This window comes from Aythya ferina (genome assembly GCF_964211825.1).
Source record: "Aythya ferina genome assembly, chromosome: 3".
NCBI classification, from domain to species: Eukaryota; Metazoa; Chordata; class Aves; order Anseriformes; family Anatidae; genus Aythya; species Aythya ferina.
In genome coordinates this window covers 89,031,760-89,051,585 of record NC_140298.1, presented here as the reverse complement: position 1 = coordinate 89,051,585, position 19,826 = coordinate 89,031,760, and the positions used below count along the sequence as shown (strand labels likewise).

Genomic DNA, 19,826 nt, shown 5'->3' with positions numbered 1-19,826 from the left:
AAATGTTTTGGTCATGGTTTCTTGATAAGTGTAGCTGCTCCACTCTCTGAATTGCTGATGCCTATGAAGTGTTGTGATCACCTGCTTTCATGCTGAGTCTGAGTGTCCTAAATAAGTGGGTTTGGGAAGATAAGGAGCTCACAGTGACATCATTCCAGGTCATCATTGTTGATTTTAGTTTATAAGAAAGTGTATTTCTGCAGTGTCTCTTTCTGACTCTGCTTAGGTAGCAATCTTACGTGGGTTCGAGCCTGTTTGGAAATAAGCCACTTATGTGACTTTTCTATTTCCTTGCACGGTTCCTCCCAGTCTGAATGAAGACAGGATCATTACTCTGCCTTCATTACTACTCCTTCTAAATGGTATTGTGTTTCAGCAGACCGGAGGTGCTTCTCCTCAAGTACCACTCTTTTCCTGTCATATGTTATCCCACCTTTTGTAGAAAGCTTATGTGTCAGACAATAAGAACGTTATGGGATGGAGCCCTTCATAGCCCCAGCTTTCCAGAATTATATCAGCAAAAAGAGAAAGACCCATATGGCCTTTCTTTTTTGAGCTGAAGATCCTGATTTGTTAAATTCATAATTTATTTAGAAAAAATCAAGAAGCATTACTATTAGCTAGATCCAGTTTATAGGGAACTGTGGAGAAATGGTTGCAAGCACACAAAATTCAAATAGAGCATTCTTCTGAGACAGATCTGTAGCAAAACCCAGAACATTTTTTTTAAACAAATACAATTATCTTAAAGATTGTGTAGGGTAAAATCACAGGATTTCAGAGGCTGAGAATTACAAGGTATTTATCTTGCATAGTGTGGAGAATATTTTTGCTGTTGTGAACAATGGTACTTTAAAAGTGCTTGGTACAAAGGATATCAGGGGTTCAGAATTAGTATTATTAACAGAGCAGCACCACAAAATAAACTTTACCTTTTTAGGTAATTTTTTAGATATAAATGTATTTTATTAACAAATTATTTTATACATTATTTTTATACATTATATTTTTATACATTATTTTGTCTTTATAATAAGGAGTAAATAGTATGCAAGGAAAATTAGGCAGCCTTAAAGTTGCCAAGTGACTTAAGGCTGGTACTGAAGTCTTGCAGAGACCCTGAGCAAGCCTCCAGCTCTAATTAGAGAATGTTGCCACGGACTGCAGTGTATCCAGTATTACGTACACAAGACTGAATCCCTCCTAGCACCTACTGCAGCAACCCCATCAGCTTGTTCCACTGGAGCAATTAAAAGCAGAATACACCCAAAGGAATGCAAAGAATTCAGTGTTATATTGGATTAGTTTTAGTTAACTAATAAACAAGTAATGGCACTTCCAGAGTTTTGTCATCCAGTTACTTCCCAAATAGTCTTTAATCGTCTCATCTGAGTATAGTATCAGCAGGCAGGAACATGAGACAGAAAATGGCATTAACGTGTTTTTTTTTTTTCTCTGTTTTCTCTTTTGTTAATCTATGAGGTAACACACAATGTTGATTATTAAGAGCCTCATCTACACCGCAGAGTGGCTTCAGCAGTTCTGCAAATTGGCTATGTTTGAAGCTGTTAATTATGCAGCATAGTGCACTCCACAAAGGCAGAAATGAGCATGGCTTGGCTCAGTTCACAGAAAAATAAATTGTAAGAATTGGACCTCTGTTTGATTTGAATTCTTGCTTCACAGAGGACACGAACGTTGTGCACAATAGGCTTGGCAAGTACAAATAATTTAGTCTATTAAAAAAATCAGAATAGTTTCATAGTAAAATGGCATACATGGCAGAAAGCCTGGGGCTCTTGGGATTCTGCAGAGGTCTGGGGCTCATTAGCAGAGGGTGCTTTTTATCATTTTGTCTGACAAACATTTTAAATCTCAGCATCTTGTAAATCATAAGGAAGGGAGTTTTTATTTATTCCCTGCATTCACCAACTACACTTGTATGTATCTAGAACCATTTGCCAATGCTTTAAAGTTACTGTCTGGCTGCTGAAGAAGAAGAAGGCAGGATCTCTAACACATGTGCTGCTAATCTAACATCAATGCATATTGCAAAGGTGAGGGGAGGGTCTTCTTGTGTTTTAGGCTTTAAAAATGCATTTTTTTTTTAATGTAAATGTATGTGTAGGACGACAAATTATCACAAGATACTTTTATCTAAGGTTTCCATGTATATGTTAAGGAATTTACAAGTTACTACTGCTTCTGAATCAGAACTGTAGATATTTATGCAATTTTCTCTTAAAGTACATAAACAGATAAACCATAGAAGACAGCTCGATAAATTGGAATGTTTCTTAAATCTCCTAGAAATACATTAAAATAAGGAGTTATTATGGTAAATAAATGACTGTACCTTTGTAGATACTGCAAGGCTGTAGCAATGTGACTTAATACCAGCTGAAAGATAATGAAAACAGTGTTGAATGTCCAGTGTGTCACAGTGATGAAAACTAAAATGTTTAAAATTCAGCTATATATATATATATATATATATATATATAAAAAAAAAAAAAAAAAAAGAATAAATCTGGAACTTCAACTGTTATGTTTTAAACTGTTAGTGTAAGACAATAAGACGATTACTATATCAACCATAGAATAAGAGAACAAAGAGAACTTGATAGATTAAACATACTAAAATAACCAGTGTTAAAATCCTGTAACAATTTGGCGTCCTTTAAACTTTTTATCCAGTGGATGCGTTGATAGATCATGTTTAAAGTTTGGTGTTATTGACAGGCAAAAAAGGCAATACTTGAGGAAAAACCTTAGCAGGACCATTCAAACTAATGCACAGCATTAGGTTTGTTATCAACAAGATGTATTGAAATGAGAACAAAGAACTACTGCAGACATCTTTTGCATGGGATTATTAAATTCACAGTTTGTCGTTGCTAATTTGTTAGTAGGCTTCAGTTGTTTGAGAAAGTTCATGCAAACTCATTTTGCAAAACTGATTATTAGATGAAATGCCCTCTGTCATTGCCACTGGAGAAATAGCTTTGAATCAGGGTTGTGTCACAAATGGAATTAGCTGAATGATCTCAGTTCAGTACCATTTACCTAACAGAATTATGAAGATTATGCTGACATAATGAATAGGTTCTCCTCAAACATATGTAGTCCACTGGAGATAATTGAAATTCAGTGTGGGGCTGTTGCCTTTCTTTGGTTAATAATGAAGAGCTTGGACTTTACTAAAGTCAGTCTTCAGGCTTTTATCAAAATGATGTGGTTTTTTGTTTTTTTTTTGTAATTTGGTAAAGTTCAGCCTAGTGACACAGATGAGACCTGTTGGTTTTGGCATTCTCCCTTAAGTTGTCTTTTTAAGCAGATTTTGATAACTTCTGATGAAATCTATATTAACTAGGATCGTATGGTACATAGAGATAGTACGGAACTGAATCCTTTTTTGTATCTTACAAAGAATGTTATGTTTTATTGTCAGTGTTTCATAAGGAAGCCCAGGAACCAGCCTGTGTCGTTGATTCTAAGAATCCTTCCTGCCATTTTTTTTTTTCCTTTTGATTCATAGATTAGATATGTCACTTATATTCATCCTTGTAAGAAATAATTTTCAGAACAATGTTCGTTAAAAAGTGGTACCAAAATGAAAGCCATTAACTGTCCCTCACTGTAAATTTCTGTTTGACCATATTGTTCTCAGAGCACTGTGAGAATTAAGAATATTTTTCTGTGGTGAGTCTTTATGGATGTTCAGTAGCACTGTGAATTATAAAATTCTTTAGCTCTTGGTGCTAGACCTTTTTGCAGGGTCATTTATTTGGAAAGAATTTCTTTTGGAATGTAAGAAATAATTTAGCTTGTGCAGTCAGCAATGCATTTGTAGCACTGCATGTAGGATGGACCAGAATCTTCAAATATTTTTCCTGTCAAAAAAGTGTCATGGTTTAGTATTTATCTTGAAAATGTAATTAAATAAATATTCATTCTTTTAGGGTGAAAAAGGAGATAAAGGAGAACCAGGAGCAGAAGGCATTCATGGAAGAGAGGTAAACTGAATGATACTAAAAGAATCAAGTTGAAAACTTTTAGGGGGATAGGCAAACAATGAATTTCAGACTTTGTGTAAGGAGAGTGACGGATTTAGAAAATGTATATGCCTGGAGAGTTAACATTCACAAGATGATGCACAAGAAAAAGAGGTGCATTCAGTTGAGATACGAGGTCTTAGGCCTTAACATTGTATGGGAAAGGTGTAGGTAAGGATATGGAAGGTTCCACGATAAATCTGCTTAGAGTTCATGAGATAAGGCATGGATATTAAAGCAACATAGCATTGATGAGAAAAGAGGACATTTCTGGAGGCAAGGTAAAGCTAGGCTTGGGGCCTTGATTGCTGAAAAAGAAAAACAAGCGCAAAGACTGTTAACCATTCCTGGGTGAGTGCAGTGGGTCATTCACTGTGCCATGTGGCTCATGCAATAGATAATTTGACTTAAAATTTCACTTATATTCTCTGATAGATTTCACCCACTATTTAGTTAATTGATCTGGTTCATATTTGAGTTGTGGTTTGAATCTAAGTTAAAAAAAAAAAAAGATACTCCTGGTCATTGAGTTCACATCCAAGCTTGAACTTGAGCTAACACTATAGACGTGCCCAGTGATAACCGTTACTTCTGCCTGCTTTATTTTTGTATTTATTCCAAATATATTAAAATAAGAGGACAGAAAATCAGAGGTTTGTCAATGTAGTACTGAAATAGCAAACCAGCATGTTCTGAACAGCAAGATTTAAAAATAAAAATCAAGCTATCAATTTTCTTTATCCCCCTCTTCCCCTCCTGTCTCCTCCTTGACCTTAACTGGAGGTCAGCCTGGGTTTAAGTTTTGATAATGAAGGGTACTGTTGGCTTCCCAATTGCAAAAACATCACAACTGAACACAGAGAGCATCTCACAGAAGGATTGAACTTGTCTGTCTATATTCTTTGGGGAATGTCTGGCATTATGATGGAATTCTAGCCAACAATGAGATACAGGATTTGGGGAAAAAAAAAAAAAAAAAAGGCATAAAAAATGCTTTTCAGCAACATTACCAAAAGAGTGAAAGGTTCAACTTTCCACACCAAAATACTATGACAGCCTAGCTGTGCTTACTAAGAACACAGGCAATGCATGTGGTTATTTGCACTGAGCTATATATACAGTTTAAAGTTTTTAAAACAGCCTACTAGATCATCACCCTTTTTGTCACCTGGCTTTTTCCACACACTGTAGCCATAAAAATATGTTTTCCCTAGTTTAATGCTAGATGAATCAGACTATTTTCAGTGAATAGTGGATATCCTTCATGTGAAAACATGTACTATGTACTGAGCTGAAACTGTGTTTAGGTATTCAAAGAGGTATTCTCTTGTAGCCTGCCTGTCTGTAAAGGTGAACCATATACTTCTGTCATGCATACATATATGCTGACAGCATGGAAAAACACATCTGTGTTTCTTTCCATAGCTCTGGGGACATTTCTGTGTTGGTCTTACACGATCTCCTTTACTACATGGGATCTTGTTCCATAAATCTTTTAGGATGAGTAAGGTATACCAAGTATCTGGTGAACTCTAGAACATATTTGACATTGTGGCATTGAACGTGTAAAATATCAAACCTTTATAATTCGGAAAGTTTAGTGAACTGTTGTAGTGTGTCAAAAAAAGTGGTGGATTATCATCATGGGAACTGTCTTTAAAATATTTTTGAAGTAGAATTGCACAAGGCAATATAACACCATTTTGTTTGAATCCACACATAATTCCTTTTTAACAACACAAATAAAATGCTTTGGATTCAGTTATCAGAGTGTATGGAGATGCCAGTCATTAAGTTTAAATTTAAAGGACTGTGTATCATTGACTCTTGGTTGCTATCAGTGTCTCTCAAACTCATTCCGCATACACAAATGTAACATCTGATATTTCCAAAATAATCAAGTTAATCTGTTTATATGGGTGTAATCTGCAGTGCTGTATAAAGAAAGCCTGAAAACTCTCAAAGCTGGTGGTATCGGCTGTTGGCAGCTGTTGTCTCTCTGGCTGGGGAGTGAGGGTTTCTGTACTCACAAATGAAGAACTTGAAAATGATGACTGAACATTTTGTCTTGCACAAATGGTAGAAACATATGCAAATTTATTTTAACCAAAATCAGGAAACAAGGTGACACAGAAAAAAATTCCATTTATTTTTCTTTTTGCTGTTACTGCTTTTGTTTTCTTAGCTGTACAGAACATTCTTGCTAGAATGAAGTAAATGAGAGAAGGAAAACTAAACCTGATTTGTAGACTAGTTTTATGTAATGTTGAAGTCCCTCATCCCTCACAGATTGTGCTAACTGGGTCAGCTAATCTCATTCAGAACCAGGTTTGGATGCAGGAACTGTGAATATGTTTAACTGCTCTGCACATCTCCTAGATTATCACTCCACAAATCTGAGCCAAGATCTACAGTGCTGTTTCCCAGCCTGGGACATTATTCAAAATCCGTCTGACAACACAAATACTGACTATAAATACTAGTAATGCGGTTGCCATTGTTTTTAGCTTCTTAAGGAGTAGCTATAAATAACTTACATGTTACTAATGTAGTCTTCCTGGAGTATGTATTCACATTACATCTGTAAGCAGCTATTTGCCTGTATAATATGAACAGCCAATTTTCTTGAGTAGCGTCTCTTAAGTTTTATCCCTTGAGACTTTTATAGCCACTTGACATTAATAATGCCATCACTTGCAGTGTTATCACAGTAACAAGTGGATGTTCATGGATGCACTGTCTGAAAGAAATCCTAATAAATGCAGTTACTACTTTGTCATCCTTACATTCCATATGGAATAAGGACAAATTTCCAATACAAATATCCATGATACTATCCATGGAGTAAATCTAAGCAACGTTCACACTTTTGAGTGTGAATTGAAAGAAAGTCTTTCCCATTCAAACGTCTAGACTCCTTTTGGAGTCATGTCATATTCTTGATGAGTGGTACAGATAGAAGGTGAATACCATGGGATACTACTACTTCATGTTTTGTAAACAAAAATGAAATTCTTTAGCAAAAGTAAGGAAGCCAATGAAGTTTTGTCATATCTCTTAGCATGTGTCATGCATAGCTAGGGGAAGAGAAGTCTTTCTTGTAAACTTTTTAAAAAATAAAAAAAAAAAAAAGAAGAAAAGAAAAGAAAATCTGCTGCATAATCCCTACACCCTCAAACCAGCGGATTAACTAATTATTTTTCTTCTCCTATCAGGAATGTTGGTACTCTTAAGTGACTGTTTAAAAACTCTTCTACATAAAATATCATTGCTCTTTACATACTAATGTGAAAGGACAGACCTGTGAAGTTCAGTGAGCAATGAGAAAATCACAGGTTTTCAGTGGAAAGAAGGTAAAATGTACATGTACTGGGTTTTTATATTTATATGTGTTGTTTTTTTTTTATTTTGTGAAAATCAGATCAGAAATAAGAACATTTTCAAAAGGACCCAGTGGCTTGATGTAATGGTAACAGTCATTTACCATCACACCCTCATAGCTTTTCTGTAATTGTAATCTTGAACTGTATTAGTATTAACACTGAAAGGAAATACTTGGATGGTAAGTGAAGAATCCTATTGTTTCAAGTGTGGAACTGGTAATGTTATTTAATTAAATCTAGAGTCTCAGAATTCCGTTAGGAGCAAAGGTATAAGGAGACAGTAGGCATTGTTTGGGATTCAGAAAATCCTAAAAGTGTAACAATTTGAATTTTTTTGAATGACAATAACAAGAAAAGATCAATGGCAATATTTGAAAGTACATGATGTATAAACTGAAAAATAGGATATTACTTGGAGCTTTGAAAATATTACACTGAATTAGAAAAGTGATTGCAACATATTCAGCTTTGTGTTGTACAGTTGACTCTGAAGCTGTTGCTTTAATTAAGATTTTAAGACCATTTTGTGGAGAAAACCTGTTTTTGTTGTCTTAATAATGAGAATATTTCTAAGTTTTATTATTCCATAGGGATTTTTAATTTGATCCATAACAATTTGGTTCCACACTGTTAGTGGTTGGATTGTTTACTGTATTTCCAGTGCTTTAGGTAGTATGTCATGCTGAGACATTTTAGCCTGGTGTGAGGGTGAACCACTTAATGCAGGCCAGGGACCTGTGCAAGGAAGTTTTCTGCATCCAGCAATAAAAACATTTGTAAATAATGAATAATACCTTTCCAAACGGTTCTCTTTTAGACTGGAAAACCTATTCTCCTCAGAATATGATGCCAATCTTGCAGCATTTTTCATAGCCTCATGTATGCTGTGTAATATTTGTTGCACAAAGTGCATCTCTAGCAGGCAAGACATGGCTGCTGCTCAGTTGGGATCCAGCTGATCTTAGCGCTTTTTCTTTGTGAAGAGCACCTGTTGTCAGCTGCCAGTACATTTTACCTGTTTCTTCTCCTTTCTGTGGTGATGTATAAGCACTGGATGCTTCTCTGAGTGAAAATTTTCAATGTATGATACAGTTTTCTCAGGCTTTAGTGAACCTGCTAGGTTCAGTCAGAATTCATCAAGCATTAGGGAATAAAAAGCATGTTTTACTTGGAGAGGACATTTAGCATAATATTGACAATTTTCCTAAAATTTCTGAAGAAAAGAGAGTTTTATTATTGATAAAAAGTTATTAACAAAGTTAACAATTCAGTTGTTGTTTTTTTTTCAGAGTCCTGATCAAACTTGTGTCTGTTATTATGGTAAACATTTGTCTCAGGGTGGGAGTTTAATGGACTTCTCAAATATTTCCCAGCTCTGGATAAGTAACTAATGGCAGATGAGAAAATTATGTAGGCTCATGTCATCTAAGAGTACTGGTGAGGTTTGTGTTGTGGCCGATAGCTGTCTTTTCATACTAGTAGTTAATCAGGCTTCAATGAACTGTTAAACGGAATCCTGGCTCCTTTGACACCCTTGGTCCCCGTGGTTCTCCAGTCCTTGTGGAAACACTTCAGTCTAGTTGCCTGTTGCCAACAGCATAAGCCTCAAAAAATCTGGCAGCTCTGCAGCAGTTTCCCAGTAAGCTTTCTTTACTTACCCTAGCTTTCTTTAGGCTTCTGGGTTTGCTCCAAAGTAGCTTATTGTCAGTCTATTGTTGAAAGTCCTCCTCAGACTGCCCTGGCCTGTCATTCCAATCCCTCCATTTGGGCTGTGGTGTTTTTAGCACAGTGATTGCCAGCTATTTGGTCTCAGCTAGAGAGGTGCCTGCTCATTAAACCCTTATAAATCCCTGGTGTGGCTTTCAAACCCAGCTGAACATCACAGTGTCAAGGTTAAAAGCAAGAGACACAAGTCTGCACAAAATCCAATTTACAGAAGCAGACTCCTTTAAATTACAGGATGCTTCCCTCAACCTGTGCAAGTATCCATGGCTGCGTTTTCCTTTAAATATAACCTCCATAGGTTATATAGGAGTGCTCACAAAAGGTACATACATATTTCATGTTGTTACTGTTTTTTGATGAGGTTAGACAACACTCCTATGGGCTACAATTCCTTCGTCGTGTAGTTTTTCAGGTACTGCAGGCATATGGGATATGAATCCCAAACACAAGCAGCAAACTATGAAATCCTCTGTTCTCTTCATCATCTGTCCTTTTTACTAGTAATGGTAGGAGTACTGCTTTGTGGAACATCATGTTGTCACAAAAGAATTGCAGTCGAGACCACTTGGCTTAGAGGAAAATGTTCAGTTCCCTTTTCTCTCAAATTCTTTGACTGTTCTGATCTTATCCAAATGACTGAAACCATAGGAACTGAAAAACTGTTTAGTTTTCTGGCTCCGGTTACACCTGACACTTCTAGCGAACAAATAAAATGTTCTCAGACTTGGTAAGGAAAATATTTATCAGATCACTAAGTAAAGTTATTTTCTCTTCTCCATGGAACTCCAGAGCACAGCATGCATTGTGTGAGATTGTCACTGGTCTAAAAGGAAAATTCAAGCAGAAAAACTGTTGGCTTCTTATGCCAGTAGTGCTGGGCTACCATTAATAAAATTCTGTCATTTGAAGAATTCACAAAACCATGATCCTTTTCACAGTTTTAAGGCACAGTTGTTGTTTTGTAATTGTTTTCTTCTTAATCCAGTTGAGTTTGTAGGCTGTTTAAGACTCCTGTAAACTATTATCAGTGAAAATCCTAGTTAAAGGTTTGTCAACCAGTATGAAAACTTCTCCCTTAAATTTCTTCCACCAGAAGAAATATCACCATCATCCCCTTCTAAACAAAGAGTCTGCCCCTAGTTTACTCTTTCCCCTGCTGGCCCCAATTTTGCTGACTTTACACTTTTACTGGTATTTGTGAAATACTTGTTCCAGTAATTTCTCTCTTGGTCAGCAATTCAGTTACACTCATACCCCTGTCTTGTTATAGATAATGTTTCTCATTTTTGCAATTTTTCATGTTGCTATCTTGTTACTATTAAGTCAGCATATCCCAATGCTTACTGTGCATTTTGGCATCCAGAGAGAAACCCTGATGTAAGTTTATTTTGACCTGTAGAAAAACTAAGCTGTAGTCTTTACAGCAGAGGAAAGGTAACAGATGCGAACTGTTCAGGAAGAGTTTTTATAAGTTCATGAACTCACAAATGTTTATTATTGTATTGTTATGAAGAAGCCAGAATTAGACCAGGATAAAATTCAGCAATTCATTTACCTTTTGTCATGCAAGTTGTTGAAATTTTTACTTAGTTCTTGAATTTCTGACAAATCTGACTATGGACTCCTTAGGTCAATAGAAAAAAACTTACAACACTGGCCTTTTCCTCCTACAATGTTGTAGAAAATGAGCTTTTCTAATTTAAAGCCTAATCTAAAATCATCCAAATGATATCTGTTTAGATAACCATATCCACTTTGCTGAAGCATCCTGTTCTGGTCTCTGCCAGAGACAGGATACTGTACTGTACTGTATCGAAGCAGCTACAGATTTTACACAGCACAGGAATTCTTATTTCTTATGTCATCTCAGAGACAGTCAGCAGCAGCTAACCCTTGGAGCTGCTTTAAAAAGGGTGGTTGAAATGAAGAATAGGCATGATATAGTACCAGATCTGTTTTTCCAAGCATTTGTAATGTCTGGAACTTATTAAGATAATAATATCTTTAAAAGAAATATAAGGTGATGAAGAATGGGAAATACTTCTACTGGGATAACTTTGGGGGATTTTTTTTTTTTTCTTGATATTTCTTTTCTGTGGGTATAAACTGCAAAGGAAAGCTAATTCAGTATTGTAAAATAAAAATGTTATGCAGAAACCTTCCCAGGTACTCAAAAATCACGCTTCAAACACTGTAAATCTTGTTGTCAAATATATAGGTTCCCCTTGTCCCCTTGTTCCCCTTATGTGAGGTTGACTTCTGTGGTCATCATCTCTGCATCATCAGCTGTCAAACTGCATGCCTTACCGAGGTCCACTGCAGGAACACTACTAAAAGCTATAAACACATAAATTAGGAAAAAAATGATGTTCATAGTTTGACAGTGCATGGCTTCAGTTCAGTATCTTTTGTTTGCAGTTGTCTTTTCAATAAAGCCACACACACATATATCTCCTCCTCTGAGTTACAGATTTCTTTTTATCTTCCTCTGTTTTTTTCTCCTCTGTAAATACACCACCTTAGAACTATTCCTTGAGCTCAAGCCTATTGTTGCACTGCTGATTCACTAATACTAACTTTGAAACGGATCCCTACAGTTTGCATACCTGAAAAATCCCTAAAGTGGCTTTCAGAACAGGGAATGTATTATGCAGTCTTTCATAAGCAGGTGAAAAGTAAAATGTAGTAAATGGAGATAATATCAAAACTATGTCATAAATATGCAAATCATAAAAAGAAAGATTTTTTTTGGCTTGGTTTTTGAATCCATCTGCCTATTACATTTTTAAGTTCAAACAGCAAAACTACTTCTGATTTAACTATTACATACTTGGCAAGCTTAATAAAGGACAAATCAAAGCTAAATCAGGGGTATTTACAACAACCACAAATTTAATCCAAAGTGGGTACTTAAATGCTCATATAGTTCTAAATGATGTTCCTTCCAGATGGTGAATTAATGTAATTTTAGCAGGAAGTGGAGTTGCACAAATATGCAGTATTTAGAACACTCACTGATTTAATGTTTCTGTACCCACCAAGGCACAGATGTTGCTTATCATTTTCATGCCAGTTGTCTCTATCTTTCCAATTACTGCAAAGCGAGGAACAGAGTTTGTAAGGGCAAAAAGGGGGCTGGGAAGAACTTAAGTTAGTAAACCCTTATTCAGATGTAGATGAATCATTTCTATCCTTGACCTGCTTAACCTCCACAATAATAATGATGTTGGCCTACTTCTGAACTATCTAATTGTGATTCGGTCCTATATTGCCCACGTTATTGATATTTGGTTTCTAAATAAAATCTTTGAACTCATAGAGCTTTCTCTGACTCGCATCATCAGTGTTCTCCTGTGGCATGTCTCTAAAACATTGATCAGAGGGAAAGCACAAGACAGAGCTCTTGGCTTAAACAAAAAGTAGTTCCTGTTAGGTTGTTCCAACATCAGAAGCAAGGTTATTCCATATTGCAGAGCGGCTTGAATATTTCAAAACCTCTTGCTTTTTCCATGTGTTTTGCAGCAAGGAGAAGACAGCAGAGATTAGGAGGGATAAGAGTTTTTCTTTCTGGGTTGTTTCTGGCGGCATGTTAGTGGAATAACCATGTTGTGAAATTACTGCATTTGCAATGTATAAGAGCAGGTAATGTTTTTGGATTCTCCAGCTGAAGGCAGAACTGGGGAGAGGTACAAAGGACTTGATGATTTCTGTAATTCCCTTCTCAAACACTGGTGAAAATTAGAGTATTTGAGGATATGGGAGTTGCTCTGAGGTGAACCCTGCTGCAGTTCACCAGCTCAACATTGCTAACTGAAACACAGAAACCACAATGCTCTGTCCACCTCTACCATTCCCAATTTTAGCATAGTTTAAGAGAATGTGCTGCGGGACTGGCATTTTATTTATCTTTGTTAAATGCACAAGATATGTACCTACTGAGACCTCAAAAGAATTTTGCATTCCTACATGTTACTTGCCATAAAGGGGCACAGTCAAGGTAGAAGAGTTTAGCTTTGTATGTTTAATTCTCTGTTGAAGACACGTGGTCTTTGGTAGATGTGTCTCTGTTCACAAAATAATGAAAATAAATAATTTTTTATTTTTGTTATATCAATATTTTAAGGTTTATTTGGTTAGTATATACCAATTTACAGCAATAGAGGATTTTGTCCAACAGTTTCCAAGGATGATAACAAATATGCATTCTTCTTTTTTGCCCAGGGACTCAAAGGTGACCCTGGTAGTCCTGGTTTGGCTGGTCCCAAAGGAGAAAAGGTACTTTTTAAACAACAACAACAAAAAAAAACAACTTGTAAAGTTGTATGTATATGATATGTGAACGTGCGTGATATTTCTTCAATATTTAATACACTGCCTTCACTATGTGTGATAAACACACACTGCTGCTGTTTGTCTAGCATAAGGATTGAAGAATGTAAGTACAGACTAACTGTAAATAAGGAAGGCAAGCACTCTTTATCACTACAGAAGGAGGCGAATCTTCTTTTGAAAGCAATTCAGAGCAGGAACATAAATTACATATCCTGAATTGCTCTCTTGGTGCTCTGATTTGCTCCCATTGATTGCACCTGAAGGTCTTGCAGTGAGATTCAGACCTCAAAAAGCTAATTCTGTGAACATTTTACAGTCAGATGTCTTTACGTATAGGAGCAGTCACACTGACTTCAGTGGCCACAATATGCATACAAGTGGAGGCTTGTAATTTAACATGTGCAAATCTGTTTGCAGGATTGCTTTTTGTAAACTTTGAATCACTTATGCAGAGGTCTATCTGGTGTTATTTTTGGCTTTGTTGTCTCATTTAGTTTGGATATTAGGAAAAACTTGTTTATTGAAAGGGTTGTTAGGCATTGGAATGGGCTGCCCAGGGAAGTGGTGGAGTCAACATCCCTGGAGGTCTTTAAAAGATGTTTAGATGTAGAGCTTAGTGATATGGTTTAGTGGAGGACTGATTAGTGTTAGGTCAGAGGTTGGACTAGGTGATCTTGGAGGTCTCTTCCAACCTAGATGATTTTGTGATTAGTTTTTTTTTTGTTTGTTTTTTTCATTTAACCTATGCAGAATTGTCTGTATCTATGGAATTGCTGAAATATATATATATATATCTTTACTACTATATTTTCGTAACCAGAGAATGTGTGATGACTATAATGAATTTACTTAAGCTATGGTGCATATCCTCTAAAATGCCTAAAGGTTTAAAATATATAACTAAAGAGATTGTTCATTTGTTTACTGTCCTATTTTAACCAGGGAGATGTGGGACCACCAGGACCAATGGCCTTAAGTGTAAGTACACATAAAAAAAAGAAAAAAGGAAATCTCTCAGAAATGCTGCAGTTTGTAGCTAATTTACAAAGTAAATACTTCCATTATTAAATTTAAGAGCCAGGCCCCTCTCCTTTAGAATGCAACTACATTTTCAGTATGAATTGTGAAGGAGGGAAAATGGAAATTTATAAATGTAAAGAAAATAAGCATATTTAAAGCTTCTTGTTTCCCACTAAGTACTAGCAAGAGTAAATTCACTTGATAGTATTAGTGAACAGCATTCTTCAGTAAAAGCTTGCAAGAATAATTAGTACTTTTTAAGATATTGTAATTATTCTATTATCTGGTTGTGTTATTATGAACTTTGACTACAGTGTCACATATATGACACAGTATTATATATGTGGCATCAAAATGTTCAAATTTGAGGTACAGGACCTTATTGTCAAAAAGTTAAGGATGAGAGACGGATAGAGGTGAGTATTCATGTGTATGGCCATGGAGGTCAGCACAGGTGGACACTCAGCACTTCCACAAACAGCACCAGCACCAGCAGCCTTGTCCTGTTACTCTCTGGTTGATCAAAATGAAGGTCTGGTAATGGGAAATCTGTATGCAGCATGCGTCCATCCCTCCAGTAGCTGGGCGTACACTCAGCCTGCCCAGTATTTGCCCCTCATCTTAGTCTTTGCCTAGTGACTGGCACCCAGACATTCCCTAGATTTGGTTCTTCCACTAAACATCCCATAATAATTCTTGTGCAATACCAAAATGCATTTCCACTGCATCCTGTAAAGTGTCTGATACCCCTACATGGTAACACCCTCAGTCTGAAAAGCCCTCTGGAAAGCTGCTCCTGTTGACTCACTGTGTGTTCATATTCTTCCCAACCTCCTACAGTTAGTGACTGCTTCATGTACATGGTTTATGTTATTATATGCTATTTAATTCTGATATAATATCATAGTCTGTTCCCTTTTGAAGACAAACTACATGTATGACCCTTTAATTAGTTGTCACTAAAACACTGTTTTCCCCATTTGACATGGATTTTGTGGTGATAAAGTGATAACAGAAATTTACATATCCAAATGCTGTTCTAGAGGAGGGGGTGAAGTCTCCATTTTTTATTGTGTACAGAACAAAGTATTTTGAATCGGGATTACAATTTTTACTTGTAGGTGCAAAGTATATTCCAAAATCTTTGATCATGCATTTTTAGCTTCTATAATTAGTATAACTAGTCATGCTATTAAATGCTTTATTAATTGCTTCCATCAGTTCATGAAAAATGTGAATTTTTCATCCTCTAATAGCATCCCTGTAAGATTCAAAGTGTGTTTTTAAAGTTATGAACATTCAGTAACTACCTTCTTAACCACACAAAGCAATTGCAGCACTAAAGGGAGAAGTTTACTGCAACCACAAAACTGAGAATTTATAGGTTATAAATTGGAAATTAACATGGGCTCCATATAACTCTGGGAAATAGAATTCATTCTTTCATGAAACATATTATGCACTTCTGGTTTCTTGCATTACATAACAATGCTGCTACTGATAATTAAAATAATTTTAGTAGTGTCTTAATTGTACACTATTTGAATTTTGATGATTCAAAGGAGACAGGTGATAACAGTTGAGGATAATATATGCAGCAGTATGAAGCATTCTTTATCAAAAAAAAAAAATGTTTGGAGTTTGTCATTTCAAATACTTTCAAATTTAGTTGTTTACATGTTGTGATTTTGACATCTATATAATCTTTGTATCTTACAAATGACCAGACATAAATAACAAGCACAGACTGAAAAGAAAAAAAGTAGTGTCACATTATCATGATGGAATATCACTTACTAGATTCTTACACAGAACATTAATCCAGCCACTTAGTTTCTTTTATTGTTTCTACAGTTTTCAGAGGGGGGATAAAAAAAGCAGACAAGTACCATCCTTTCTTTCTTTATAGAAAAAGTCTGTATATCAGACTCCAGAAGTTTTGAAAATTCTGTTACTAACTGATTTATTCCCTTTCTTGTAACTTACCCACAAAAAAAGAGTGAGATTAGACATAATGATTAGTTGTCTTTCAAGTATCAAGAAAAGATTTCTTGAATATGGATCTAAGACAGTTTCTGTGCAAAGATCTGATATATATGGGTGCAGCAGAAGATAAAATTTTGAAGATTCCATGACCTGTGTATTAGTTGTATTCTGGCTAGATAGTGCTACAGACAGTAGATGATGTTTTTAATTTGCTTGCAACGATCTGTGCCCCAGGCGTGTACAAAGACTAAAGATAAATGCTCCCTAGAACTTTCCAAGGTTTATAAAGCTTTATAAGCTTTATAAAAGTAATACATTTTGTCTGATCCAAGTGATTCTTTTCACAAACTGAAATGAGAATGGGCCTCTCAGTGAGGACAATCCGTGTGGGTGACAACAATTGATAATGATGTAAAAGAGTGGCAGAAATGAAAACTCCTGAATTCCGAGGCTATAGTTCTACAGCATATGAATAGCTCTACCCCAAGAGTCAGTGTTATGAACTACTTCTAAATTCATACGGTTCTGTTGTCTTCAGTTAAAATTGTGTGCACTTAGCTTTCTTAAGAGTCATATTCAGAGGTAAGTAGTGTGTTATTGAAAATCACAAGCTGCTTTCAAATTGACTGAACTCAGTCTTTCTCTACATTAAGTGATCCCTTTTCATAAAATGGGCTGTCAAAGGATTACATTTCTTTCATTACAAAATGCTGTGCAATGTTTCAGGTCAGTCAATTCAGGCATAGCAAGATGGCAGTGCATTGGTACAGCCACTGATGGTTGTCGTCATACTTAGGGAACGTTTTAATTTCATACAAAGGAAACATTTAAATTTTAAGAAAAGCAGGCACAAATCTTTAGAGGGTTGTTAGTAACTGAAGTACTGAAATATTTTTTGTAGCTGTCAACTGATAGAAGAGACAAAACCGTGTGTGAATAAGTTGAGCAGTTTGAAGACAGATTACAACACTGTGGGAATATATGGCCCAGCAGGAAGTCTTTCTCTCTCTGCCATTGTAAATAGTCATGGGTTTCTGTTGGCAAGAACTTAAAGATGATGAATGACATGAATTGTGGTGGCTAGGGGAAAATCCATTCTTCAGAGTTGTTTTTTTATTTGTGTGACTTCTGTGTGGTCATGACTTTTACAATATATAATCAGGAAAGGGAGATGTCTTGTCTTGCTGTGAATAAGTAATAGGTCAGATAATATCAAGGTTCACGTGTCACTGAACAAAAACTTACTCTGTCAGGACCATTTATGTTGTTACAGCCAAAATGTGACATCAGTGTTTCAGTTATGAGTCTTGTTAAATCCGAGTTTTAAAATGTTCCACTTGTTTCAGACTCAAGCATAATATTGTAAATTTATACTCTATATCATTATCATCATTTTTAGTTTTTCCTAATGTTAAAATGATTTATTTATTTTTTATCAAAACGCAAAATGAATTATTATGTTGTGGGACAGGGAAGGAAGAGAGGTGATAATAATGATGTGCTAACATTGTTAGAGCTAAGTCCAGAATGCATTTGGATATGGAGGGAGGAGATATTCAAAAAGACTTGGTTTGGTCAAGCTAGGAGGCTGGGCCTGGGTCATCTACCTTCCACCTCAGCACAAAGGCCATGTTGATACATGTAGGAAATTACAGTGTTACAGAGTTCTGCTGCCCTGTATAGCTCCTTCATTCATAATCATTTCCACAGAAATTACCCAGTGGTGGAATAAGCTAGAGAAGCTCTGCCATTCATGCCAGTCTCAGGATGAACTAGAGTATCTGCAGGGCTGTGAAGGGCCAGAGCATTCTCCTCACATGCAGGCCTGTACCACAGTCCTGTCCCCATTACAGGGAGCATGAACCTGACAAAAAGGCTAAGGCTGCTTCACTGCAGTGATTCCCAGACTGCTTAGTCATTTTTAATCCATGCCCAGTTGTTTGTAGGTAATCTGCAGAAACAAGTAGCCATAAGTAGTAGGAACTGTGAAAGTCTAAAGGGTGTGAGTGATTCATTGTCTCAAGGGGCTCAGGAATTCCTGAGGAGTACTAAATCATGTACTGCTCTGAAACACAGTGAGATCTCTGCCCACCAGCATGAAAATATACAGGATGGAATGAAGTTATTTGTCTTTAGAGGAAAAATCTGATGGTGTTTTAATAGATAGATATAGCCTTTGTAGCCTCTAATGAATGAGGGATACTCCAACATAGTATGGATGGCAGAATTCATAAATACCCAACAACTGTAACAACCTATCAGGCAAATGAGCATATGCTAAACTGTGAGAGGGGAAATGATGCTGTGGCTTTTTGAGAACCATTTTTTTTTTATTTTAATCAGTTTGAAATTGAAATTTCATAGATCAGAAAGTGCATTGCTTTGAACAAAGCACTTAGAGATGAGTTATCTTGTTTAATGTCATTTAACGGTAAATCTCTACCAAAATGCTAAAGCATGCACACTTAACAAAATGTCTTACAGTAATAACAGGGAGTTCAGAAAGAAATTAAGTATATGCCTGGCTGTTTCTGTAGTTAATAGAGTTGGGATTAGAATCACAGCCCATGTGTTTCAGTATGGTTTTTTAAGGCAAATATGGAAAGTCCTGTTAATACAATATCATCATTCTTGCATGATTAGTTAGAGGGGGAAAAAAAAAAAAAAGAAATGTCATTGTAGTGCAAAGTACGCTCAGCTGCAAAAAGAAATAGATTAAAAAAAAAAAAAAAAGGCTTTATGTAGAATCCTACTGAAATTAGTAATTACAGGAAGTTTTAAGTATTTGATTCATGCATTATTCATACAAATAAATTTTAGTGGCACTAAATTTGACACATATGTGCATATTTAAGTATATTTAATGCGGCTTTAAAGTTTTTATGTTTCCATGGAGTCAATTAATATTACGAGTTGAGATACACATATTTGTCTCCTCAGTTCTGGTAGCAGTTTTATAGGAGTAGTCCCAAGTCATGATTGATTCTCATCCTATACTTCTGCAGTCTTTAATTTCTCTGGTATTTTAACTTTCTGAAATGCTGTATATGTACTAGATCTCTTTTCTTCAGTATTTTTCAAATTTCTTATAGCGCAAGTTGGGAATATATTCTGAATTTTTCTCCCTAATTATACTTTCTTTATGCAGTAACATGATTAGTTTTTAAAAGTGTAAGTTCCCTGATAAATTGTGTCATAATTGAGGAGCCTTCAAAGAATAAGAGGCAGAGATTATACTGTTCTGCTGGGCAGTTTTGTCAAAAAGTGATGTTTGGTTTGAGAAGCTAGCGACTGTTTTCTGAAGTGACACAGCTGGCTAAGCAGC

General features: G+C 35.9%; 1 protein-coding gene across 10 annotated transcripts in view; it reads left to right on the top strand.

Annotated features, from left to right (window-relative positions):
• The window catches only part of COL19A1 (collagen type XIX alpha 1 chain), a 208,668-nt gene that overhangs the window by 99,866 nt on the left and 88,976 nt on the right, over positions 1-19,826 (top strand). For 8 of the 10 annotated variants that reach the window (XM_084515289.1, XM_084515298.1, XM_084515295.1 and 5 more), the window contains 3 exons: positions 3,963-4,016; positions 13,385-13,438; positions 14,438-14,473. In XM_084515289.1, coding sequence (XP_084371415.1) covers positions 3,963-4,016; positions 13,385-13,438; positions 14,438-14,473 — 144 coding nt within the window. The remainder of the gene's footprint in view (positions 1-3,962; positions 4,017-13,384; positions 13,439-14,437; positions 14,474-19,826) is intronic. The other 2 variants (XM_084515297.1, XM_084515296.1) reach the window with 1 other exon arrangement.